Raw genomic sequence first — 27,965 nt, 5'->3', positions numbered from 1 at the left:
CCATCTTATTCTTCATCTTTGGTCACTGAGCTGTGCTCTGTTTGTATTAAATTTCTACCTCTATAAGCCATTTTATCAGGAAAAAAAGAAAGCCTCCTTTGTAAATGGAGGCTGGATGTGCTGGAACCTGATGCTAAAATGTCTTTGTTTTTCTGGGGAGAAAAATTAAATCAGTTTAAGTTGCAATGCATCTCATTGCTCCCTCATGAAATTGTTGCTCCTGCCTGGAAGGAGTCTGCCACATGCAAACTGCCCAGATTGTCAAGAGTCGGTTAATAAAATAAGATACCAAAGACATGCCACTTCTACAGAAATACAAAATTAGCTGTAGTCAATACTGTTACTACCACACCTAGAATTGTTAGAGAAGCTGGAATTTTTTTTTGTTGAACAGAACCAATCTGCTCAAAACATTTTGCAGGCAATGTATCATTATGTTTTCTTGTCTATGACATTATTACAAAGATTCCAAAAACGAGATTTTAGAGTACCATAAAACATTTCAGTTTCATAAACCAAGGCAAAATATACCATTTAAAAATATTTTGTATTCTGTGATGTAGCTTACCTATTTTAAATATTAATACCAAACTCAAAAGTGCATTAAAATATATTTACCCATTATATGTTTCAGAGACACCTGCGAACGGTTCATTCCCACATTTAGCAAATAAAAACACTGTGTTTAACAGTAAGGCCACAGAACAAGTGCCTATCATAAACTTGATTATGCTTTTGCAATCCATTTTGCATTTGGAAACCAAGATGCCACTTATGATTTGGCCTAGTGCTGCTGCTGGAATTAATACAAGCCCTGGAGGAAAACAAGACACCAGCAATTACACAAAAATGCAAGATATAATTAGTGAAGCAATTTAGAATGCAATTTCACATTAAGGAAAAACAAAACAAAACAAAACCAACAAATACCTGTGTCTAAAGATGCAGTCAATGTGATGTCATTATCAAACCATCCTACCAGAATATACTGGCATGAGTAATTTATCCTTACATTATCTTTAGCCTTTCCAGAAGTTCAACTTGACAGTGTAATTTATAGTTCAACGCAGCAAAACTAAGTTACTTAAGATTAATACATACTGGCCAGGAATCTCTGAACTCCAGTTCATGAAACTAGAAAATGCTCTTTCATTGTTTCATTGTTTTGTTGGTTCTTTGTTTTTTGTTTTGTTTTTCACTTGTCCAAGTTCTATGTTATACATTTGTGTAATTAACTTTTAAATAAGAGAAAATAATCATTATACAAGAGACAACACAAGATACAATAAGACATCTACAAAAAGATTTTAGAAGTCTAGCTCAGTGGATCAGTTTTGCAATCATAGTCCATATAGTCCATAATAATCTAACCTCTTTGCAGTATTAAGACTTGAGATAAACAACTGAGCATTTTTTATAACTAATCTACAACATAACACAGAACTCAGTGTAACTTGCACCAGCCTGAGACAGCTAATTTTAAAGACAGCTCAGCTACAGTGGCAGAACTGCACAGGCCACAGATACCCTTAAACAGTTAACACGGTCGTTGATAACACTGTGCATCAAGCACAGCATTGCCAGCCGGGCGAGGCAGGTGATTGTCCCGCTCTGCTCTGCACTGGTGCAGCCTCACCTGGAGCTCTGTGTGCAGTTCTGGGCGCCACAGGATAAAAAGGATATAAACCTACTGGAGAGTGTCCAGAAGAGGGCTACAAAGTTGGTGAAGGGTTTAGAGGTGAAGCTGTGTGGTGAGCAGCTAATGTCACTTGGTTTGTTCAGTCTGGAAAATAAGAGACTAAGGGAAGAACTCATCACGGTCTACAGCTTCCTCACAAGGGGAGGAGGAAGGGTTTCTGCTATCTCTTCTCTCTGGTGACCAATGACAGAACCAGAGGGAATGGCAGGAAGATGTGCCAGGGGAGGTTTAGGTTGGACATTAGGAAAAGGTTCTTCACCCCGAGGGTGGTGGAGCACTGGAACAGGCTCTCCAGGGCAGTGTCACAGCCCCAAGCCTGACAGTGTTCAAGAAGAGACTGGACAAGCGCCACAGACACATGGTGTGAACTGTGGGGTTGTCATATGCAGGGACAGGAGTTGGACTCAATGATCCTTGTGGATCACTTCCAATGCAGGACATTCTATGATTCTAGACTGGCTAGCTCATCATTAGTTCAGGTACGGCTAACTTTCAACATTAGTGCAGGCATTTCTTTATAAGGTTGGCATTTGATTAACACTATCAATATTTTCAACTCATACAGACAAAAAAGGAACATTTGGTCTTCAACTTCACTGATTACTCTTTAACAATTGAGTGTATATTCCAATGTATTTTTATGTAAAACTTGCAGATACTTTGTTTGAAGCAATGATGTCTGAACAGTGATAGTAGTATTTAGTACTATCCAGGGAATTAAATCATTCAAAAGTCTCCCTCGAACATATTTCTGTTGGGGAAAGAGCACTTCAACTAGCATTTGCTTATATTGCAGCACTATACAGCTGAAGTAATTTAGCAAGACATGTTCCAGAAATATGAAGTCTACCATATTGCAGATCTGTTGGCCTACCTGCCTTGATCTGGTTCGTGTTCTTCAGAAGTAATTGTGTCAGTCATGTGACCCTACCTAGTGCAGGTCTTCCATCAGATTTTTCTATTTGTTTCTCCAACACTCAGCTTTTCATAGCCCTCCTCAGTTCTACCTATTACTTCTGCACATCGGGTAATAGGAATAAGTGACAGTAAGCCAACTACAGAAGCAGTTACACAATAGTTTTACAGCATATCCTGATTAGTCATGTTATTGTAAGCTATCTCACTGTAACACTATGGTGGAATTGAAGAAGGGAAAGGTCAAGTCAACCCCTTACTTGCCGTAAGCACTGCTCTTTTGCGGCTGCCCTTTTTGCTTCCTTTAGCAGGGACTAAGGCTTAATGCTCCTTCAGCTGATTTTAAATGAGGAAAATTATGTGTTTTTCACCAAGAACAAGGAATAAATTACAGTTTCAACAGCACACAAAATTCTCACTCTGCTTTGAATATGAGTATCAAGTCTTCTAAACCTATAGACAACAAGCAGATTTCCACCCTTGATGAATTAAGTACTGTAGTTTTCCTAGGGCAGGCAAGAATAATATAAAAATACTATTTCTGTTGTGGAAACTGCATTTCATAAGTATATTCACAAATAGCTCAGTCAAACACAAGAAGCCTCTATAAGCTTCCCCATTTAATGTTAATACGGTTTTCAGCACAATATAGTTAAGATTTAAAAATGAAAAGCCATATTACCTCCAAGAGTCGCTGAAAAACTTGATGTCTTTCCAAACTGATTTTCTATAATTTTTGGTAGAAAAGTGGCAAAGCCAGTGGCAACTAAACTTTCTGAAGAACTGGCTAATATTAGAGTCATAAGCACTGGATTCTTCAACAGTATCTATGGGGGGAAATTACCATAACAGTCAGGAAATTATTTCATTGTAGTACCACATAAATTACAAGTCACTATATTTTAAAGTAGATACTCTAATGTGCAACTTCACTAATAAGCTTTTCTTGCTTTAACAATCTTAAGCATCAACAAAATGAATATGCATTAAACTATCCACAGCACTGGAGACTTCCCTTTCACAACATGATAAAGCAGCAATTACCTTTCTAAACACTTCTGTATTACCTGAAAAAGAATTTAATTTCTCAGACTATATCACTTTTAGTAAATTCGGGATGTTCTTACCAGGAGAGCCACAGGAAAGTCTTCAAAACTTTTTCCAATATTCTTGGTCTCAACAAGTGTCTCACTTCCATCATTATGAGTTTCAGAGATTTTTTCAGCTTGTATTTTTGCTGTTCCTACGAATGGACATATTTATTGACAATTAAAACATTGAATACTGCTGCTCTTGAAGGCAGAAAAAGTATCAAAATAAGTTGTTTCCTTTCCTTGGGAAAACTAGATCAGACATTGTAAGACTCCTTGTATATTTTATTAGCACAGATCCATAAAGAGATCAATAATATATTGCTGTGGAAAGAGGAATTTGACTGAAGGCTTCATGCTTCCATTGGAAGGCCTTGGCTGTAAGACATTATCAGGGATATCCTAAGAATTTCAGACTATCCTGAAGCCCGTTCATTTTTTTTTTTTCCTAAATCATCCTCACATTCTCCCCCTAGTTTCCTACTTAATTCTTTCTTCTCCATCATTTCTCTTTCCAGATAAGCATAGTTCCTCTAGATGCATTCCCAAGGGACTCCTAGATAATAGTTGCCTGAACAGAAATTACATAAAAATTATTCTTTTTAGAAGGGTGCTCTGAAATACTGTGATTTGTGCTTTATTATTCCACCCAAAACAATAAGACAATGGAGTCAAAGACAACAACGCATGAGTTAAGTCAATGGAATTTCCTTATGATTCTTGGTGGGTAACACAGCAGCTTTAAATAAAATCCTAGGTGCTTAGCTGCAAGGATCTTCCAAACTTTGACCATCAGTTACCATGCTTTACCTGTTTCTAGTGCTACTGTACAGCATTACATACACAAGATCCTCCCTCTAGTCCATTCGCCTTGCTTTAAAGGTAGCATATGGGAAACACGGTATTTATCGACAGGTTTAAGCCAAAGACAATTAACTCAGAATCAAACAGGAATCACTCAGTCCATGTCAGAGACTGGAAATAATTATGTCTCAAACATTGTGTCAAAACTGGTTCCTCCAGCCTCAGGAAATGGGAGATTGTCAAAGGCTGAAAAGAATCATGCCTCAAAGGTAGCAGGAGATGGGTCACTCAGGATAAGGTGATAAGGTGAACTGTGATCTACATACCAACAACAAGCTAAGGGGCCACAGACAAAGGCCGGCTGGCTGACAGTAGGAGGTGGGGGACGTGCTGGAGGGCACACAGCTCCACCTTCTGATACGCCCAGCATGGCACAAAGGGAAAAGCTGAGAGCCTTCAACATGGTCCGAGACTTGTCAATCTTTCACAATAACACCTCCACAAAAGACCAAAAATTACGCAAGCCGGCAACCAAGAGGGTTATAAAGGCCCACCTTGTGCAAGCACTGGCAGCGCCCACCCACCATCCTGAGGACCACTCCGCCCACCAGTTTCCCCGCATGAACTGAACAAGACACCGGAGGACGCCGCACATCGCTGGATCTGAGACTGCAAACTCCATCACACATAAAGCAGAGCCATAAGGATGGTGAAATCTTTCTCTCTCTTTCTTTCCTATACTTCTATTTTTTCGCTTCCCTTTTTATAAGTAATACAGTAACATAAGATTTACCGTCTTGCATATGCCGCACACTTTTTATTTTTACCAGTTGAACCTACAATAACGTAAATCCTTCTGCCGCCAAATCATTTGCCAGTTGGGCCAAGCTGCAAAATAAAAGCCTTTTGTTTGCAGACCTTAAGTACTGTGTGTACTGTTTTCCAACCACTGGGGCCCATGAACCTGAGTCACCTCTCCCCCCTGCTCATACCTCTGGGCTGGACATGACAGTCCAGCAGTCTATAATCCACAAGCATAAACAAATCTCTCTTCCAATGTAGCCCATTATTGTTAAACATTTACCTGGTAGGTGTTTCGGAAAGCATGAAAAAGGTATTATAAGAAGCCAAATGGCAAAAAAGCATGCAAGAAATGCTATCCACCATGCTCCAAGCCAACGCGGGTCATCTTGATCTATCTCTGTACTGCAAAAATAATTTGGAAAAAGTAGGTTACCATTCGTGAATTCAAATCAGCAATTTCAGATGTCAGTGAGGTGGCTTTTTTTTTTTTTTAATACTGATTTAACAGAAACTCTTTTAATATAGTCATGGTTTTATTTTCTACATGTATTAAATTTGTTGTTTGCTTGTTTAAAGCACATTCATCAGCTCTATTATAAAAATATTGTATTCTACCCAATATAGCTTTCAACTCATTAGATAAATTCATTCTTATTAAAGGCAAGTATTTGGCCCTGATTTCAAGATCTTGTAGCATTGCTAAAATACTGGAAAAGCTGTTTTTAGAAAGAATCTTCATAGTAAATGAGTTATGTGAAAGCCAATACAGAAGTTCAGAATGCCATTGCGTTGATCTGATACCCCCAAAACATAAGAAATAAAAATGTAAATGAAGCTGTTGGTTTGGACAGTAGTACAACTTATAACACCATCTTTTCAATACTGGACTATCACTCAACTGGTACATTTTCTAGCAAGCTCTTCTCCAGGAGGTAAGTAGCAATATCCTACCCCTCATATCCCAGTCCAGGGAAACATTTTGCACAAGAAATCAATTGTTGCAATCTAACCTTAAATGAGTAACTAATCAAAGACATCATTTTTTGTTAATGAGCTTTAACGTAGCTAAATTTCAAAGTACTAGAACTAAGTATTTGCACTACAGAGAAACTTTCACACACAATGGGCTGACTATTCACTGCAGGAAGTAACTCACTTGCTAGAAGCCCTTGTGAATGCAACTAGTTAGCAAGTTATAGAAGCTCTTGAAAATGCGGTATTTTCCAAACAAAAACTATTTATCCTCCTCACATGGAGAAAAGCTGAATATTTTAATATGAAATATTAGGAAAAGAAAATAGAAAGCAAAAGACTAAGCTGTATCTTGCCTTTCTGGGATCTGGATATCAATATAAATAGTAAGTAGCTGCCCTCCTAAGACATAGCCAATAGCAGGACCCAGCAGCGACATGGCATAGCCAATTCCTAGAAGAGAAAATACAAATTCACCATATATGTAAGGCTTTCTTAAATCAACTTCAGACCAAATGGTTTCTGTAATTCATCCTGTTCTTTCACTGTCATTACTTTTGACTATAGCATGTAAAGATAAAAATGTGTTCCTCGACAAGAAAATTTGCAGCTCTCATTAAAAGTTTCTACTCAGAGGTTTAGCAAAAGACACTTCACTGACAGCATCTTTAGGCATTATTAGATTGCTTTTTGCAGATCTTGTGCCTACAAGCATAAGCTAGTTTGTGAAAGTTTCTGAAGTGAGGTTGTTACAAGCATCAGTTGTTAATAGTACATGCCCACAATCTTTTTTTTTTTTTTTTTTTTTTTAAATTTTAAGCTGGGTTTTAGATGTGCCAAGACAAGAAGCTAAAGTGGAACGATATCCTACTAAAGAGCACTCTTAGGTCTATCCACTTCTCTTGGCCTTAGGATGAGATCTTCTCAATGTCACAATAGTCTCCCTACCATACCAGCCAGATTTCTGTGGCACTTTACCACTGCTGGCAGGAGCACTGCCTCTGCAACTAATAGTAACTAGATCTGTCTAAATAATTGGCCCTTACTGAAGATACACTTCCCCAGGCTGAAGAATCTGGATTTCTCATTTGTTTGCAAAACACCTGGATCCTGAGTATTTTGCATTATTTCACTTTCTTTAGACAGCAAGAAAGAATGATGTGGGGGAGGGGAGAGGTGCAAGAGGGGGAAGGGATACAGAAGGGAACACTGAAATATCAGTGAGTTAAAATAAATATTGAGTTGACATATCCCAGGCTTTCTTGTATTTCAGAAATAATGACATGGTAATAAGACCTTTCTAAGTCCACGTTCATCCTACAGAACTTCAAAACTAGTTTAGAAGGTGCCTATTTCCTCCTAGAGACCAGTCTAAACTGCCATTTAAAATTGCTTTTCATTGGCTTGAGATGTAGATGGCTCAGTTCAGTAAGAGGAGACCAGTCCTCATTAAAATGCATGCAGTTTCCAAAGAGAAAGAAAATACCAATTTATGAGTTGCAAGCATATAGCCTAAGATGCTAGCATCTATTTACAGACACTAGCAGAAACTTCCAGGGTTTTTTTGCTGCCTTGCACAAGCCTTCTTGCATCAGGCAAAGCAATGCAATATATTTTAAATCCTAAATCCACTCCATAAAAGCAAGAAAAATAATTAAGGTTTAATGTAGCTATTTGTCCACTAACTTGTCTTCCAGTTTTGTTGTATTAGGCAGAATACACTGTTCTTCTGAACTCCGCAGTTGTCCAAAGATTACACAAGCATTAGTTTATTGTATTGCTCTGTTCTGTTTTAAGTACGAACACTAACACAATTCTCCTGAGTTTTCAGGCCATTTCTTGATCCTCTAATCATGCAAACAGCCTTAATTCTTCTCTATTTATTTCACTGGCCTCATAAACAAGTGTAGTAATCTTCTCTCTCAAAATAAAGAAACAGCAAAAATAAAAGCTGTCTTTGATATTTAAGATTTAACATACACAACTATTCTATTTGTTGGCATAAAATGAAGTGGTTTGCCTGGAATAATTAAGCAAGAATTGTATGCAAATAGATTATTATTTCAGTTTTGTCCCCTATAATACTGATGTAGCCTGGAAAACAGTCCAGGAATACAAGATGCTTTGGATTCCTCCTGCGAGTTACCAGTATAGCTAACATACCTTCAGTTTGCAACTGAACTGGGGAAAATAGCAAATATCTTCATACCCATAGAAAACACACCTGGACTGCAATGAACTTGGTAGCAAAAATGCACATAACCCGGAGAATGTTGACTGGAAATATTAAAAACCATTGCTATCCCATTAGTATTCCTCAGCTTCCAAAAATCCCCACAGTAAGACAAACACATCCTTCATGTCTGTAAGTAATCCCTTGACTTTCAGTTAAGGAAAGATACTTCCAGTACTTCCTCCTGAAGTTCCAAATTTGTAAGTGGCTAGAGAACTGCATTGATCGCATGATGGACAGGACTACCCCTGAACTGAGGGGACAGCATACTGTTGGAAGGTAAATAAATAGAACTGGTAAAGGATACAGTAAGGTCTGGCTATTGACCTGATATACAGTAGTTTTCAACATCTGTGGTAGTAAAAAATAAATTTTTATTACAACTTATTCTGTTCTTAGCAGGCAGGGTACATAAACCACTTAATCACTTTCAGTTACTGACAGGAAAAAAAACCTGCAGACGTGCACAAAGTAGCCTTAACATGCTCTGCAAAATAACTATTGAAAAGACTTTATATTTACAGCAGACTGATACCTAACTTGCAGAGTAACTGATATAGAAACACTTTATGCACATAAATGACAATGTTCAATGACAAGATTAATTTAATTAGAGGAATTCATAAAAGCATTCGAAAGACATCACAGTCTATGGTCTACCCAGACAATGTGTTACAAACAGTTTTAAAAGTTACCTATATAAAAGGAAGACTTGTGCTTTGGAACACTATCATCAATAAAAGCAGTCCCCAAAGTATATAGTGGAGTTCCTCCAACCCCCAGCAGGAGCTGCGCCAGGATAAAGACATACAGATAGTTGGAAAGTGAAGACTTCATGCTGGCACTGCAAGTGAAGTTAGCAGAGCTTGTTCCTGGAATTTGGCACGTGTCTGAAAGACAAAGACAGTAAGACTTTAAAATTATGACACCTATCTCATCACAGTCCAACTGAAGAAAACCTGTACTGAAAGCTAAACTATATATGAAGTGTTGTTAGTGTCAGGCTCTCATTTTCAGCCCTACTAATATATCCTATACGACAGTGCCCTAACCTTCTGTGATATCATACCCCCCTGCCTCCCCACCCCCCCCCCCAAAAAAAAAGTATCATGGCTAGGTTTTTGTTTCCTTGCCAGGAAGGACAGTAAAAGAAATAGCATTAACAACATGTTTTGGCTTGTTGAAAGCATTACTGACCAGGTGTATGCAAAAAAACCTGTCAAATGGTCATTCCACAGGTTAGTAAGCACTCCTAGGTAACAGATAACTTGATTTTGTTCTTGTACTTTATAATGATCCTGAGAAGCACTAACAACAATTTCCATTCTTAAGTAACAGAGCAGATTGAATGACCTGAGGGAAGCTGGACTGCTAGTGAGGAAAGTGCAATTGTCAGAGTTGCAAGCAAAGATAATCCTCCCTTTTTATACACTGTTTTGAGAAGTGTTTCCCTAACAAAACAAAACAAATCACCACCACCATACAAAACCACACCACTATCTCTCATAGAACACAAGAACATACATCACCCTATCTCCAGAATGTGAAGTAAATGTAAAGCCTCTGTACTTGTCCACACAGACACAGAAGGAAGCAGGACAGCCTAAGGTTGTATGTACTCCTGTAACATTTGGCACTGAGGAGGGAAAAGAAGAAGTGCAGACAGGGCGTATGTTTTCTCTAGTCCTTCCTCTTGCTATCATTGCAACTTTCAGTGACAAGATCAAAAAGAGAAGCATGGTTCTTTCCAGGTTTTTCCACAGAAGAATATACAACCCTAAGGAAGAGGACAGACCCATTATGTTGGTGGAAGCAAGCTATACTGACCCAACATATGAAAGTACCCTTCAGATCAGGTGAGGTCCCTTTACATTTGAGAACACTTTTTACTTAAGCAAACAAATGGCATGCTTGTTCACACTTTGGACTTAGAGGGCATAAAACACAAGGAAGTGTTTGCCACACAGCAGATAAAGATAGCTGTCTACACTGATGTTATAAATGCATCCATGAGCTTTATCATGCCTTCCTCCAAAAGGAACAGCACCATGGTGGTGGGGGTCATGTAGCACACAAGAGGGGATTCAGTGCAGTTACACAGAAAGTGGCCAACATAGAGGGATGGGAAAAACCTCACTTCAAGAGGAGTCGTTATTACATTTTTCCTTCCTTTTCACTTAGGAACAATCATTTTAATGCTATGCTGCAGCCACATAGGGAACATTTTATTATCACTACTCTGAAAACTAAAGCTTTTAAAGTGTATTTTCCATTTATTGTCTACCTGCTTTCTTGAGCAATATTCCTCTTTTCTGCAGGAAATTAGGTATCAAATCAGGTTAACTTTGTACTATTTACAGGCATCTAAAACTGACTATAGAAGGACACCATGTCCTACAATATCTTATTGAAATACACATATTCGTGTACAGCACATATATAGAATATACCTGCAGTTACATGTTAGCCTTGGGCAAGTCTAAGCCACCATTTATCAGATAGTGGCTCTTCATGAATCCACATCCCCACCCCACTATCAATATCTCAGTTCATGTCAATCTAAAAGCCTGTGTCATTGTGTAACTAATTGATTATACCCTCTCTCCTTCAGCTTTCTAGCTCTTCAATTTATATGCCCTGGGAAATTTATCCTGACATTGATATGGGAGAAGCTTATGACATTAGTTTGTTTTCAGAACCACATAGTCCAGTCCAGATACAAAATTAAGATAATCAATCAATATGCTTTTTAATACAATTATAATCCTTTTATTTACACCAGCTATCAGACCACCCCCACCCTCCTGCCCCTTTTTTTTGTGCCAAGTACACAGGCACTTGCTTAATGGAGTTGTGGACTATATTTCATGTTTCCAAGAAACATTTTAAAACCAAAGACGATTTACCACAAAACTATGAGATTAGTTTAAACCAGCATAAGTCAAAATTGCCATCAAACAGTTTACCTCAGCCACTGATGTCATCCCCTTCCTGTACCAGCCCAAGGCTTAAGCAGATTGGCAGAGTGACTCAGGTTGAATCTAACCTGCATTAGATCCATAGGCCTGTTCACTGCTGTCACAAGAATGCTGGACAGAGCAGGCATTGACTTCTACATGATCAGGAAAGCCTAACCTGAGATAAACCAAGCTCTGGAAGAAGTTTAAGATGGGCCACTGACCATTTTTAACTACCTTTTCTCATTAAACTTGTTTCCCTTTTTAGAAGTCAGTGGATTAGACCTGCATTTTAAAGAGCAGAACTGCATTAAAGGCAATACCATCCAACAGAATTAGTAATTATAAACGTTCTTGCATGCCTTAATTTAACACATCTACCTGAATCCAAGTTATAAAAGCCAAAATATTCCCTAACACCTAATGCAACATACTAGCCAAGAAGGCAGAACCAACTGTGAGTTCCTTTAGCAATTACATTAATTAGAAGACAGGTCAATATTAGTTTTACCTGCATCTTAAACTGCAGCCAGGAGTGTGTGGGTTTTTTGCCTTTTGCAGGACGGGGAATAGTTTAAAGAGAGTTGTGAGGAGTGATAAATAAAGAACAGCTTGGTTTCCATTTCTTTTCAAACTTAAAAATTTGCCTCCCTTTTAAGTCTCAAATGGGAAAGTCAATCAAAGCTTCAACAAACATGTTGAATGAGGACTAAGTTCTTAGCTTCTGGAGGTGGATGTTACAGTATTACAGAACACCTAAGTGGTATAGAGAAGTAGACCAAGCAGTATAGAGAATGGCAGCACTATCCATTATTTGACTAATCAGATAGTCCTTCAGAAAGCAAAACCAACAGGAAAGCAGAGACACACTGATGGTACAAGACAAAACAGTCAACTTACACATATCACACATATTCTGCCACCATTAGTGACCAAATGCTACAGTTTTCTTCAGCCTTCAGTTGTCCTTAGCAAGTTCTGGGAAAGAAGACCAATTCATGTCCTTCTGAGAAAATTCACTAACTCTCAAACACTAAATGACTGATCCACCATCTGAGATTCCAGTAGAACAGAGAACTGAAAAAAGGTGTTCAAGTCATTCTCCCTGTTCTCAAATCACACCACACACATTTCAACTCCAATGGCTAAGACTTGGAATCATAGAATGTCCTGAGTTGGAAGGGACCCACAAGGATCACTAAGTCCAACTCCTGTCCCTGCATATGATAAGCCCAAAATTCACACCATGTGTCTGAGGGCATTGCCCAATTGTTTCTTGAAGGCTGCCAGGCCTGGGGCCATGACTGCCTCCCTGGGGAGCCCGTTCCAGTGCTCCACCACCCTCTGGGTCAAGAACCTTTTCCTAATGTCCAACCTGAACCTCCCACAGAATCACAGAATGGTTGGGGTTGGAAGGGACCCCACCTGTCAAAGCAGAGTCACCTAGAATAAATTGCACAGGAATGCATCCAGGTGGGTTTTGAATGTCTCCAAAGAAGGTGACTCCACAACGTCTCTGGGTAGTCTGTTCCAGTGCTCTGTCACCCTCAAAATAAAGAAGTTTCTCCTCATATTCAGATGGAATCTTCTATGTTTCAGTCTCTGCCCAATGCTCCTCATCCTATCATTAGATACCACTTAAAAGAATCTGGTCGCATCCTCTTGACATTTACCTTTGAGATACTTATAAGCATTGATATCATCCCCTCTCAACCTTCTCTTCTCCAGGCTGAACAGACCCAGCTCTCTCAGTCTCTCCTCATGTGAAAGATGGTCCAGATCCCTAATCATTTTGGTAGCCCACCGCTGGACTCTCTCCAGTAGTTCCTTGTCCTTCTTTAACTGGGGAGCCCAGAACTGGACACGGTATTCCAGATGTGGCCTCACCAGGGCAGAGTAGAGGAGCAGGATAACCTCCCTTAACCTGCTGGTCTCACTTTTTCTAATGCATCCCAGGATATCATTGGTCTTCTGGCCACAAGGGCACATTGCTAACTCATGGTCAACCTGTTGTCAACCAGAACTCCCAAGTCCTCCTCTGCAATGCTGCTTTCCAGCAGGTCCAACCCTAACCTGTATTGGTGCTTGGGCTTATTCCTCCCCAGCCGCAGGGCCCTGCACTTGTCTTTGTTGAACTTCATTAGGTTCTTCTCCGCCCAGTCCTCCAGCCTGTCCAGGTCTCACTGAATTGCAGCACAGCCTTCTGGTGTGTCAGCCTGTCCTCTCAGTTTGGTCTCAACAGCAGACTTGCTGACGGTTCACTCAGTTTCTTCATCCAGGTCATTGATGAACAGGTTGAACAGGACTGGACCTAATACTGACCCCTGAGGAACCCCACTAACTACAGACTTGTTATTAACAAAGATAATTCTTTTTACCAAAGACATCATTCACATCCTGTTACTAAAAGAGACTCACAGAATATTTCAGGTTGGTACAGGCAGAGTTGCATAGTCCAATCTCCTAATCCAAACAGTGCCAAAACCAAATGCAGACCAAGTTGCTCAGGACTTTACTCAGCAGCATCTTGAAACAACCCTGAGATACAGACTGCAGAATCTTTCTGGGTAATCTGTTTCAATGCTTGTCTGTCTTCACAATAAAGTTATCTTACTGGTATCAAGTGAAGATCTACATTTCACATTCGCTGTGGCTGACATATTTTACAAATTTAAACATGTTTCAATAAGATTTCAGACAAAAGGTTAAAAGTATATTGCTTATAGCATCTGCAGTTTTTACAGTCCTCTGTACTGTCTACGGATAATCAAACACAGGATAGTTTCATCATGAGAAACCACTAGATGGAGATCCTCACTACAAATGTCGGAGCCAGCTGAGACTCAAGACCCCTGCCTAACCTAAAAAAGTTATCAGAACAAATAGCTGGTTACATTTACGTTACAAATTTGAGTCTGGTGCCTTTCTGGAGATGGACATTTTTGGAAACAGGTAGACCATTAATTAGCTAGTCATTCAGTATGAAATGGATTAGACTATTTCTAAAGAGTACCGTTATGATAAATATTTCCAATGGAATAGTTTTGTACAGTAGGGTATGTATCTAGTCAGAATAAAAGTAAATCAATATCTCAAGGTAAAACAGTACGTTCCAGGAAGTCTGTAAGCCTTATACCAGAGGCTAGATGTATTTTGTATTCCAGACTAGATCTTTTACTTAACCTGGGAGCCATATTAAACATGGCATTGAACTATACGTTGAAGCTGTCCTGCAGGTGAAACTCACATACTTACATATAAAAGATGAACATAAATAATCAAGTAACCAACTAGGAACTGATCAAAAATGAATTAGGTGGTAGATTTTAATACAAAGCATCAAATAAGAGCTTACTCCAAATCCATTAAAATCTCTATAAACCAGTTGTCCGAACAAACAAGCAACAAGGAAGGTTTTTGGGGTGTGGTGTTATTAAAATCTACAACTAATTGTGTAGTTAAGATGCTTCATCAACACCAGAACTAGCTGAACCAGACATCCTATAAAATCATACTGTGGTTTATATAACTGTTAAAGGATGCCATTACACAGCACCTACAGGTTTACATTGAGTCTATCATGGTACAAACATTCCCCGTACTCTGCAGTCTTTGATAGTGTTTTGGTTAAGTCAGCTTAAGTCCTTAAATCTGCTTACCACAGTTGCAACACATGTACCTGCATTACAGCAGTCAAACAGTATGAAATCCATCAGCTTACAGTGCCATGGAGATGAAAGCACATATTCCACTTAAAATTTTCCCTACAGCTTTTAGATTTCAAAAATCCATGTCAAACATGATCCTAAACAAGCCATCAACACCTACAGCATCTTTAATTGTGGATGAAGTGGCAGATGTTTGATGAAACAGTAACAGATTCTTTGAGATTTCAACCAAAATTGGTAGTAGGAGGAAGAGATCAGTTGCAATAGTTGGCTGTCTCCCTTTCCACTCCCACCCTGCCAGTATCGTGTTTCAATTAAAACAAACAAAAAAACCCCACCACACACACAAACATCACAAACCATATTACAATCACATTGGCAAATTGAAACTTTTTGTATTAAAGTCAGCTTCCCTTCCATACTAGTAAAGCAGAAAGTAATCCTGAAACTAAAAATATAGAGAAATAGGGCTGTAATAGAGACAGGAGCAGGCAAGCTGTTGCCCCTCTACTAAGGAGCAACAAGTATTAGGTTGGTGCAAAAGTAATTGCAGTTTTTGCATGTTGAAATTTGCCATTTGATATTGGAATTCATTCTTAAATGAATGTGGTTATGTTATACATCATATGGGTCGTTAAGTAGCAGAGACAACTCACAACATCAACAACAATGCATTTGGCCCAGGAACTGCTAACAAACGTACAGTGCAGTGGTGGTTCAAGAAGTTTCATGAAGGAGACAAGAGCCTTGAAGATGAAAAGCAACCATCAGACCAACCATCAGAAAATGATAACAAACTGAGAGCAATCAAAGCTGATCCTCTTACAACTACATAAGAAGTTGCTGAAGAACTCAACATTTGAACTCAAGCATTTGAAGCAAATTGGAAAGGTGAAAAAGCTCGATAAGCAGGTACATCATGAGCTGACTGGAAATAAAAAAAAAAAAAAAATCATTGTTTTGAAGTGTAGTCTTCTCTCCTCCTACGCAACAAACCATTTTTCAATCAGATTGTGACATGTGATGAAAAGTGGATTTTATAGAACAACCAGCAAAAACCAGTTCAGTGGTTGGGCCAAGAAGAACCACCAAGCACTTCCCAAAGCCCAACTTGCATCAAAAAAAGTCATGGTCACTGTTTGGTCGTCCGTTGCCTGTCTGGTCCACTACAGCTTTCTGAATCCCAGCAAAATCATTCCATCTGAAAAGGATGCTCAGCAAATCAAGGAGATGCACCAAAAAAATGCAACACTCACAGCTGGCACTGGCCAACAGAAAGGGCCCGATTCTTCTCCATGAAAACACCTGACCACGTCTCACAACAAACACTTCAAAAGTGTAATGAATTGGGCTACAAAACTTTGCCTCATCTGCCATATTCACCTGACCTCTTGCCAACTGATTACCACTTCTTCAAGCATCTCAACAACTTTTTGCAGGGAAAACGCTTCCACAACCAGCAGGATGCAGAAAATGTTTTCCAAGAGTTAGTCAAATCCAAAAGCACAGATTTTTACACTACAGGAATAAACAAACTTACTTCTCGTTGGCAAAAATGTGTTGATTGTAATGGTATTTTGACTAACGAAGATGTGTTTGAGCCTAGTTAAAATTATTTAAAATTCATGGTCCAAAACTGAAATTACTTTTGCACCAGCCTGATAATCATTTGCTCATAGCCTACAAACACTTAAGAGTTTTTTCTCATGGCCTTGTTCAGTTAAAGGTTCAATAAAGTTCTGCCTCAGATCCTCATTCATTAGATATGGAACAATAGTTTGATATCTGGACAGTTCATGGAAGTGTGTGATGTGATTAGCACTTAAACTAATTTGAGGATCAACAACTGGAAGACTGAGAACCTTCCTTCAGATTGCTTAGTAACTACTGATTTTATTTTGGTGAGCACTTTAATATGCTTAGTCATTGAAGGCATAAATCTGATTAAACACTCCAATAACAATTAAGACAACCTAAAATATTACGCCATCCTGCTTTAAACATATCTGGATGTTTCTTTATTAGCTACAGCTGTGCCACCAAGTTGAGATGCAAATAGATGGCATTAAGCTCACTGCACTTACAGTCTTGTTTTATGAGGAAAAGATATGCAAGATTCAAGATCTGGCTACTCCCACAATGTCAGCACTGCTTTGTTCAGTATAGTTTAGTACTGCTTATTTGTTCTTTATTTCAAAGAAACCCACACGTTTTAATCAACATTTTAGAAGAACTTAGTGAAATCTGTTAATAAATTACTCAAGATGCCTTTATATGTTGCAGTTTTTTGGATTTTGAACTATTAGTCACCTTTCAACACGAAGACGTTAGGTCTAACAGCTTTTCTTTAACCATTTGTTCTACATCATTGACTTAACTTGCTTTCCTATTCACAAAGAAATGCTAGACCATTTTTCACTCAAAGTGAGTTTTAATTGCATTCATCAATGCAAGTCAAAAGAGCATTTTATTCTAATGTTGCTTACAAGTAAAAAAACTGATATTGACATTCAGATCTCTTCTGAAAAAGGAAGTTCACTGTGCACAGACACAGCTCTTGAACTTACAGATTTCACAGAATCATTTTATTTTCTGTGTTAGAAATAATACCCTATTTTTAGGACTTAGAGATTAACTATGTTGTACAAAATTAAGAGTTGCACCAAATCACAACTGAGAGGCTTGGTTTTGTTTTGTTTTAATCATTTCAAAAACATAAGGATAAGCTTACCTTCAACTTTAGCTCCATAGCGGTATTTTCCACTACTGAAGTGTGGTAACGAAAATATAAGTGAGCCCAACCCCAGCATAAATGCTGAGAAAGCAAGCCATCGTGGTTTATGCCCTCTTTCTCCAAAGAAAGATACAAACAATGACAATATACAAAAAGCAATGTCATAGCTTGCAGAGATTAAGCCAGTGAGGGAACTGTTCAACTCATAACGCTTCTCAATTGTTGAAATACTAATGTTAATCAGGCCATTTACCACAATACCTACAAAAAAAAGAAAAAAAAAAAAGAAAAAGAAAATTAGTCAAAGATACTTTAATTTGATAGAGTTGCAAGGGTAAACTTACCATTGTGTGATGGAAGGGTTAAACTGAATAGATTTACAAAGCAACGTGTTAAGGTAGTTGTTAGCTTTAAAATCCAGGTATACAATGGATTGATACAGTGCCAACTTAAGCCAGTCAAACTGCATAGGACCTATTCAATTTTGTTCTCTCCTGTGGGCATTAAAGATTCAAAACTCAAGTAGTAAGCCAGCAGAATACCATGCCTCAAACTCTGTTCACGTATGAAGGTTCCAGATTCAGTTTGAAGCACAGACAGATTTCAAACAGAACACCTAACAGTGTCATAAGACACTGTATAAATTAAAAGGAAATTAGTCAAGGTCACGACTTGTGTAAGAATACAAGCTACAACTGAAGCAAATCAAGACATAGCTTTCAAATAATGATTGTCAAACAAACATCACTTCCTCCCTGCCATCACAAAGGGAAGATACGAGTAGGCTTTTGAACAGATATCTTTCTCCTATAATATAAAAAAGTGTGAAGCTATCTGAAAATACTTTGCAACTGTTTCAGAGAAACTGAGGAGATTAACTGAGAAAAAAGTTGGGTCTCTGAATCTTGGAGTTCACTGAAGCACAAGTATCAAACAACCTGGAGAAAAGGCCTTGCACAAGCTGCCCTACTTAGGCAGAGGTGAACTCCAAAAACCTGATCCAAAAGCAGAAGCAACTGAGTTGCAATTGCCAGAGCACACTTATACACACTGTCCATTTTCACAAGAGTATTGGTTTTAGATATTAACCTGAATCATATTCTGCCTCATATTCTGTTTGTATGTGAAACAACCAGTAGTTAAACTTACAGGAGTTTACTTTTAGTAGTTCCAAAACAGGATTCTCATACAAGTGAGATGAATAGTTATACTTCATTATAGTGCCAGATAACTTCATGGTAGTCTAATTAAACTGTGCCTGTAATAAAATATATCCCCTGGAAAAAAGTTAGGAAGTCTTGGAGGCACAGTTGCAAATAAAATTAAGAGTTCTGTAACCTCACAGATGACTGATGAGCATCTCTTATCACACAGGCCCTACAGCTACTCTTCTTTCTAAAACCCAGACATGATTCTCTACTGTCATTCTTAAAAAAAAAGCACGAAACACCATTACAGATGACCAGGGACAGCAATGGATTTAAATCAGTTTTCAACAAGCATTGCACCATCCAGAAGGGCAACTACACAGGCTGAACTTCAATAGATCTGCCTACAGTGTTCTACATATTAAAAAAATCCTCAGATCTGTGATCAACCAGGTATGTTCTTATAATTGCAATCCCCACCATAGCTAAACAATTCAGCTTTCTATAAGGAGATAGCACTTGGCACAACCTTTATTTTCCAATAACCTACTACAGCCTCTTTAAGAAGGATGGCAATTTCAGTCTGACCACCACATTTAAACTCACATAGGATTAGCAAAAGTATACAGGTGTTCCTCTGCTGCCATTATTTATACCTTTAGCAGCTTTTTCTTTTTTTCCTTCTTAAGGAGCATTGACCAAAGAACAATACTAGTATGAAGGAACGAACAAACAAGTTTTTTCCCATTTGCCAGCACTTCAAACATTTACTAAGGCTCTAAAACATTCACATGAAGTAGGTGTGCTACATTGCTAGTTGATTACAGAACTGGAAGACATTGCCTTTTACCAGTAGTTTAAGTTGCCATCTTTAATGATATTCTAAAAGCCATAAAACCTTGTGGTTATTTTTATTGGATAATTAGATTTCATATGTGAAAATGTAGATAAGATGAATGGCAGCATACCTTCTCCAAACCCATCTTCTACTGATTAATCACTAAAGTCTCTTCAGGAAAGATGGAATCTGGATGATACTAACTTGATCTGAAACACAAATCCTACAAGGACATCAACACTTAAACACTACTATAGAATTTATTTTTTATCTATTCCATCCAAAACCTCATTGTGCTGCCCCATCTGTTGGAACTGTAGGTAGAATGTGTACTGACCCACGAGATCCAGATTAATCATAAACCAAATACATTTGCTCTAATTAAAAACAATAGTATTTTTTCTTCATCCATTTAACAAAAAATGTGCTCGACAGTTGTTTTAAGTATGGTGGCTTTAGAGCAGTGGTTTGCAGACACCCACTTACAAAAAAGAAAAAAAGTTAGAAGTCCTTCCAGTAAAAAAAAAATCTAATGAAATATTAGTGCTGTCCAAAGTTTTCGGACAGATTAGACTGGACCAGTCTCAAAGAGTGGTTATGTTGTTTTGTTTAATGAAATTATTACTGACATGAGGAATAAACCATCCTTCTTGTACTCAAAATAGTGACATGACTTCTACCTTATTTGCTAGTACAGCTACGAACTGCAGCATATCCGGTTACTGTATTACAAGATGCAATCACACATTTATGCAACTCTAAATGCTATACAGAAAGCAAGTATTACTCATGTAGCCATGTTCTACACAAAGCAGTTTTTCTATTCTGGAAATACAGGTTTCACACGAACTTGAAAAAGAAAGAGACATAAATGAAGAGTTAATTTTCACCTGGAATCTTCTGACAAGCTGAAATACAGCAAATCAAGTGCTAGTGATAACAATAACCTGTTTTCTAGGGCAGCTAGAAAACAACATAATAAATACCTGCCTTCAGTTAGACACATATACACATGTAACAGGTCACTGCAGATAACTACTTATGATGTTCACTCATTGTGTAAAAAGTCTAGTATAAGAACTTATATATATCAAAAGTCTATTAAGGATTACTTCATTGCTCTTCAGCACATTGGGAAAAAAAAAAAAAACTTTCCTAGATGTACATTAGGAAGTTTTATAGACATATTTTATCTTCCTCAGTGACAGTTCCTGTAATTTAGAAGGTAAATTAAATTACTGGACCCACAGCTAGAGCACAGTAGTAGCTCACGGAACTTCAAAATCCCAGTTGTGCTTTGTGTGCTTTTATCTAAACTCTGAAGCTGCAAGAGCTGAATGTTTCGCAAAGTTTTACATGCAGCACTGAATTTCTTGTCTGAAAATTATTCTTGTTTTTTCTGCTTCTCAAAAAGAGTTGCAACTTCAGTTTTCAGTGCCTGATTTCCATGACCTAGCCAAAGGAAAGGTACTTATTCAGAAAATCCAGATAACACACCATTAAGAATGCCACAAGGTATACAATAGCTATGCCTAGGGCTTTCAAAATAAGCATCAGAAGTTTCCTTACATTAAGGCCCTAAATCTGAACTAGATTAGAAAGGTACCTCTCTGATGTCCAGCAGACATCCACAGTTAGATAACAGTACCAAGACCGGATAAGTGGCATAACCAAACACCCACAGCATCCTAAGGGGACACAGATTCTTACGATACAAGATGTTTTTACGACTGGGAACCTATCCACACTACTAATAAAAGATTGAAATTTAAATGATACTGAATTCATTATTCATCTGAGCAGACAATTAGATAGGCACGGCAAACTGGATTTTAAGAACTATTGCTATAGCAAATGTAGAAGTGCTAGAAATGTTCAAGATGTTTTGTCTAGTGTAATATAATCTGAAACTTTTCAGTGTCACGTTCAGGGCATTTTTGGTTGCCTATCTGCATTCTTAAGCTACAAAGATATACATGCATGACCTTCTAGCCTTCTACTACTCAGCTGCCATTGAAATCTGCTATGTAAGAAATTCTTCCACCCCTCCCTTTATTTATACTATGTTAGAGAATATAAATTTCAGGTAACAGCACGACAATTTTAACAGAAATCACCTCCTGGCCCTACCAACTGTAGCACAGTCAGATCCTCCTAGGTTTTAAGCAGAACCTCCTACTCAGCTCTCCTCAGACCATGCCAGTTACCTCAGTTTGGTTCCAGGCAGGAACACAGCCATCCATATCCCACATGACTTCGTCACAGGCTGCCTGCTCTTCTAGCACTGAATCTCTTCTTCGACCACCCCTGTACAGCAGCCTCATTCTTTATGAGCAACAAGGATGAGCTTTAAAGCCTCATAATTTTTCAGGAAACACAGTTTTCTCTTCTAGCTAGCCCAATAAAGTCAAAGGGTTCTGAACATTAATCCAATAGCTCAGTTCGATGGACAACTATCTAAGCTTTACAAACCTAAATTCTGTACATTTGTTACACTAATGCTTCCCCTCAGCCGTTATTACTACTTTCTAAGCCTAAGGCTTGCCAATAAACTAATAAATCTTCTTACAGAAAACCAAAAATAGGGACAAGGATATGTAAAGGTGAAAAACAGAAATTAATAAACTTCAGGTTCCCTCAAAGTTAAGTTAAGCCATTAGTTAAGTGTTAGAAAGATGGCTGCACGGAGATCCACTGAACAAAACCAGATTTGTTTTTTAAAGCCATCTCAGTTACTCGAAGTCCCATACAACTATGCCAAGGCACCTTTTTTATTGTCAGGCAGGTAACAAAGTACATATGTGTCAGGACACTACAGTTTTGTCTGTCAGTTTATATCATATGTTTTATGCCCTGGTTTGTATGTCTCAACCTGTTAGGCACATAGGGAACACTATTTCCCTGTGAGGAACGGCAACGCAGTACAAACAAAGGAACGAAGCGCAGAGCTGATGAGACCACTAACTCAGCAATGGTAAAAAAAGGCAGGCTGGAAAACAAGACAAGAAAGAACAGAGTTAAGTACAGAGAGTAATACTGCATGACCAACTTCCCCATTCAGAGCACCAGGGCACTTTCTTCCCCTAGTAAAGCCACTACTGTCACTTTTCAGCAACAGCACAAGACTTGGGCAGCTGGAGGAACTCTGCCTCACCTTAGCCACCACCCAAATCAGCACCACTCTTCCCCTGTCATCCACAGCCCAGGCAACCAGCTGATTTCTGCCAGAGTTCCAAGATGGGGATGATGCCCAGGGCAGCAGAAAGCCTTCATGGGCCAGGTCCCACAGGGAAGGTTGAGGGGAGGGCAGCAGGTCCGCAGCTCTAGACAAGGTGGTGAGGACAAGTTACCTTGGAAGATAGCCAGAAAGCTGTAGGCAGCCAAGTAGCCCTCAGGGTTGTTGCAGAGTTGCAGAGCCTTAGGGGTGCACCGGCCCCACCCGCAGGGCCCCTCCTCAGCGACACCGGCATCTGCCCCGGGGAGGCTCGCCTGGCGCTGGCGGCCGATGTCGGGGCTGGGTGGCTCAAACACCGGGTTCTCAACACCGTCACCCTTCATAGAACTAGGAGGCCACTGCCCAGCACCGGCTGCAAGCGACACCCAGCCGCAACGCCCCCGTAAATACCAAGAGGACGGGCGGGCCCTAACAGCGGCAGGTGGCGACACTTTTCCCCTCCCGCCGAGGAAGGCGGCTCGGCCCGGCCTGGCCCCGCCCCGCCTTGGCCGATGCGGGCCGTGTCCCGCGGTTGCCGGCGTCCGGTGGGAAAGCCCCGTTGGTGGTGTCGCCTCCGAGCCCGGGCCGGTCGGGGGCTGCAGTGGCCGTTGCCACTGTCCCGCCGCTCGCGCCGCGCACCTGCCCCTCGGCCGCTCGGGAAAAACGGCCGCCGGCACGTGTGCCGCGTGAGCGCCGCGCTCTCCCTGAAGGAAGATTCCCCCACACCGGGAGCCACGTCATGTTAATAGCAGCGATTAACATTAACGTCAGGCGGATCAGGCTGGGGTGGGGTGAGGGCTGCGTCGTGTTTTGTTTAAAGTTCGTGCGTCCAGAACGAGTTCTGCCTTAAAACTTCCCGTTAGCGGCTGGTGAAAGTGTGGCGTGGCGCACACCGCCCGCCGGGCAGAACCACGCACGGCAGGTGTGGGCAGGTGAGGCGGTGGAGGTCAGCGGATGCGAGGGGCACAAATGGGGCAGCAAATACGGCACATCGATTTTAACTAGAAATATTTGCTCTGAAAAAAAACCAAAAACAAAACCTGCAAAAACAACAACAACAAAAAAACCCACCTGAAAACAGTCCTCATCAATGTGTCTTCTGGAAAACTAGAAAATTCAAAATGTTCCTTGTAAGTGTTGGAAAAGGTGAAAGTGAAGCTTTTACAGATACGGTACTTTCCTCTTTTAGGCAAGTGAGTTGGCACATGACCTGCTTGGATGTGGAAACCCATCTCTAACAGAAAAAAAACCCTGAACATTTGTAAATGTCAGCCTTTGGAAATTTTATTCCCCAACTGTAGCACAGGAAGTTTCCACCTGCAGGAGCTTCCAGTCATTGAACAAGTTAATTCAGTTGCAGACGTCAGCCATGTCAGCCAAGTGTACAAGGAAGTACCCAGTTTGTTTGCGTATAGAGAGAATTATTTCACTCAGCTACAGAAGAACACTGGGAAGGAGTCCAGGGATCAATTAACCATAACCACTGGTGTTAATCTCTAGGCACTGCAGATTTGTCCTGAAGAGTCCTTCCCCTTTCAAGACTCCAAAATGCTTTATAGGCAAGTGCAATAAGACTGAAAGTGGAGACATCAGCAGTGGATTTGGTTTCATAGTCAAAGCCAAGGCACCCTGCTGCATTCCCAACATTGCATCCTCTCCCTGGTGTCACAGCTCTTCACAGAGAACCACACATTTTCAAGTATTCCTTAGCAGCACAAAAACTACATGGAGATGACCTTTTGCAAAAAGAAAACCAGTAGGTTAGAGTCGTGTCAAATTATATTTGCATAGGTAAGCTGCAAATGAGAAATCAGCTGCTGCTGCTGTTGCTCCAGCTTGCAGGGGCAGTGGGTGATGGGTGGTGGCTGGAGGGCCATGGGCTTCCCTGGCAGTTGGGCCTTCCCCACCCTCCACCCTGGCCACCTGCCTCAGCCCCACAGCCAGCCATTACCTCCCTGAGCCCACAGGAGCTCAGACAGCTGCTCCCTGGTGAAACCTTCATCTGCTGGTCATTGAGAGACCCCAAACCCTGAAATTAGCTTATCATTTCAGGCTGTAGTCTGAAATGGGTTTCCTCAACTGGCTATCAAGATACAAACCATTTAACAGCCTTTTGAGAGGTCTAAGCATGTGCCTAAACCAGCTGACACACTAACTTGTTTCACGGAAGTCTTCTATTCCTGTGTTTGCATTTTATTAATATTTTTTCTTCTCCCTCCTTAAAATGAAGTAGGACATGTCATTGGAAATAATATCCTGATCTTTGCTACAGTGTCCACATGATAGTGTAATAAGCATAATCCACAAAATTGCTAAATTATTATACTGCTAATGAGACATAAAAACCTCCCTTGATCTGCTGGGTCAGCTAGGTTTGTTGTTATCTTTGTCTAGTTGGTTTGCTTTTATCATCACAGGAAGGTGAAGGAAAGGAAAGGAAAGGAAAGGGAAAAAGGAAGTGAGCAGATCTCACTATGAAAAAGAGTGTGTTCAGCCAAAGACAACAATTTTTTTAAGAAAATCAGGGAGTGTAGCATTGTGGTGTTCCAGCTAACTATAGTATGGGAATTACATAAGGAATTAAATAATCTAGGGAATTAAATAGGAGTGGACTCTCAAGACTTTATACCATGCTAGCAGAATACAGATTTTAGGAGAAAACCACAGGGATAGGAAGAGACAGGGAGTAAAAGATAATATATTTTTGCACAGGTTATGTTGCCTGAGTGATACTGTTGTTCCTCAACAGGAAATTTACAGACAAATGCAGTAGATCCAACCAGCTTTCATAAACTGCTTTAATATGAGACATTACTTAAAGTTATTAAAGAAGGTTAAATTGCTGACATACTGGATACACAACCTACCTGAAAATGGCAAAATACTACTCGTTTCTGGGAAAGTATGTAAAGTGCTCAGATAAAAATTGTAATAGACTGCCAGGTAAATAATCTGTTGGACTAGACAGAGGTAGCTTGTGGAAAAGGCAAATATAACTTACAATTTATGTGTGTATTGCTATCAGAGCTAATGGAGACCTGCTGAAGTTGTTCTATAAACTGCTATCCACCATACTGTGTGCCACTTAGATCCTTATCTTCCCAAAGTGACTTTTAAAGGAGCAAATGTGCAGAAAGATCACTAGAGAAGTTTATTTACCAACAGATAATTGAAAGAAACAGGCTTGTTCAGTATAGCAAAGTGAAATGCTCCGTGAAATAATAAGCAATTGTAAGAAGGACAAAAGGCAACAGAAAATTTTAAAACGGATGTGCAAACTGATCGTCATTAATTTTCTCTTAGAAGTTAGAAGGCTTTTCATTTTCATTAGATGGGAGTTTTGGAACAAACTTCAAATGGATTTAAAAAACTTTAGATGGAGCTTGACCAAATTATGACTAAAGACATGAGAACTTATTAACTAGGAGTTCTTTTTCTGATCCAAAGTTCCTATGAAGTAGAAATTGAAAACTAAAATGATAGTCTAGGAACAAACTGATGGTTAACTCAGAAGAATGTCATAAAATCTGTACTGGAACACTTTGCAGAGAGACAAACAAGTATTTTAAAGAAAAAATTGCTAAATTTGTGAAAGGATTATAAAATGTAGCCTTCTAACTTTACAGCATTGTATTTGATCAGCTACAGCTTCTGCAGTCTCACAGCTGTAGGAGTTCTCCTGTTGTATGGTATAATGATGTGTCATGTTTCTGATCAGACATAAACCCACCATAAGAATGCTAGATAAGACCTGTGGATTTGTTTAAGAGATAGAGTTGCATTTTTAAAAGTCTGAGAACTGCCATTCACTGAACTGCAAAAATGACTGAGTTTTTGCCATCAGATACGGGGGTGGGGGGAGCATATTTAAAGCATTTCTTTTCAAGCATCTCAAAGCCATCCCCTCTCATTTAAAGGCTCAGTGGCACACAGACCCACTCTCACCTTTTAAGAAGATTGTCTCCCAGGAACATGGCACAACATTTTGCCAGTACAATACTCCCTTTAACTCTACCAGCTATAGAATAAGATGCAGAGTAGATTACCTGGGATCCTTACGACACGTTTTCCAGGCAGCTTTTCAGTGTTTGCTGAATGTTTCAGATGTCAAATTCTTCCACAACTCTACTTCTGACAATTTGGCACTGTGACTAAAATTCTTCCCCTCTGGGGATTATTTTCCCTCTACTGTGGTAGCTCCCTCCACACCATTTTCTGTTATTTGGCCTAGGTCAAAATTAATTCAAAAAACAGTGCTACCTTTTTTAATAAAGCATCTTACTTTGTGTCTGGTTTATATATTTTTTTCCTTTCCTAGAAGAAAAGCCTTGGGTCCTGAATTTGTATCTAGTTTATGGTATTTAAAGATGCAATTAACACCTCTACCAAGTATATTTCTGTTTTGAAGAGATATGTGGATTAAGATATGTTAGCACCCAGAGAGAAACATGATAGAGTAGAAATTAGCCTGCCTGCTTGGCGTGCAGAACCAGGAATTAAATACATTAGTTATCTTTTCTCAACTGTCTTCTTTGTTTTGTATTTCTAGTAAAATCTTAATTCCATTTAAGTCCTGAGTATGTGTTTGTTTTGGAAACAACGTGAAATCACCATTTTGACTATCTGGGTGGAGTTTTCTAGTTGTTTATGCAAAATTATCTGGTTTTGTTTCTTTTTGAACATGTTCTTTTGAAAGCGAACAAAGCAAACCTACAGCTGTGTACTCTTCTACTGTAAGATATGAACTGGCTCAAGGTATTTTTAAATTACATTGTGCCTCAGGCCATCACGTGCTTCTGCCAACACAGCATTAACCTCTCTGTTTGTTCAGAGTTTTCTATCTATGTTAGCTAAGGTAATGTGGCTCTTAATCTGCCCCGTGTCTAAT

At 39.4% G+C, this 27,965-nt stretch overlaps 1 protein-coding gene across 1 annotated transcript in view; it reads right to left on the bottom strand.

Annotated features, from left to right (window-relative positions):
- Window positions 1–23,421, bottom strand: part of LOC136002330 (solute carrier organic anion transporter family member 4C1-like) — a 36,023-nt gene extending 12,602 nt beyond the window's left edge. The window contains exons 1-8 of the mRNA XM_065657256.1: window positions 23,214–23,421; window positions 17,875–18,138; window positions 9,214–9,408; window positions 6,642–6,738; window positions 5,594–5,715; window positions 3,742–3,857; window positions 3,297–3,441; window positions 619–814 (exon numbers count right to left, since the gene is read on the bottom strand). Of these exons, the coding sequence (XP_065513328.1) occupies window positions 619–814; window positions 3,297–3,441; window positions 3,742–3,857; window positions 5,594–5,715; window positions 6,642–6,738; window positions 9,214–9,408; window positions 17,875–18,138; window positions 23,214–23,421 (1,343 nt within the window). The remainder of the gene's footprint in view (window positions 1–618; window positions 815–3,296; window positions 3,442–3,741; window positions 3,858–5,593; window positions 5,716–6,641; window positions 6,739–9,213; window positions 9,409–17,874; window positions 18,139–23,213) is intronic.
- Between the last annotated feature and the right edge of the window lie 4,544 nt (window positions 23,422–27,965).

Source organism: Caloenas nicobarica, chromosome Z (genome assembly GCF_036013445.1).
Source record: "Caloenas nicobarica isolate bCalNic1 chromosome Z, bCalNic1.hap1, whole genome shotgun sequence".
Classification (NCBI taxonomy): Eukaryota; Metazoa; Chordata; class Aves; order Columbiformes; family Columbidae; genus Caloenas; species Caloenas nicobarica.
Note: the sequence above shows the minus strand (reverse complement) of the source record. Positions and strands in the feature narration are given on the sequence as shown.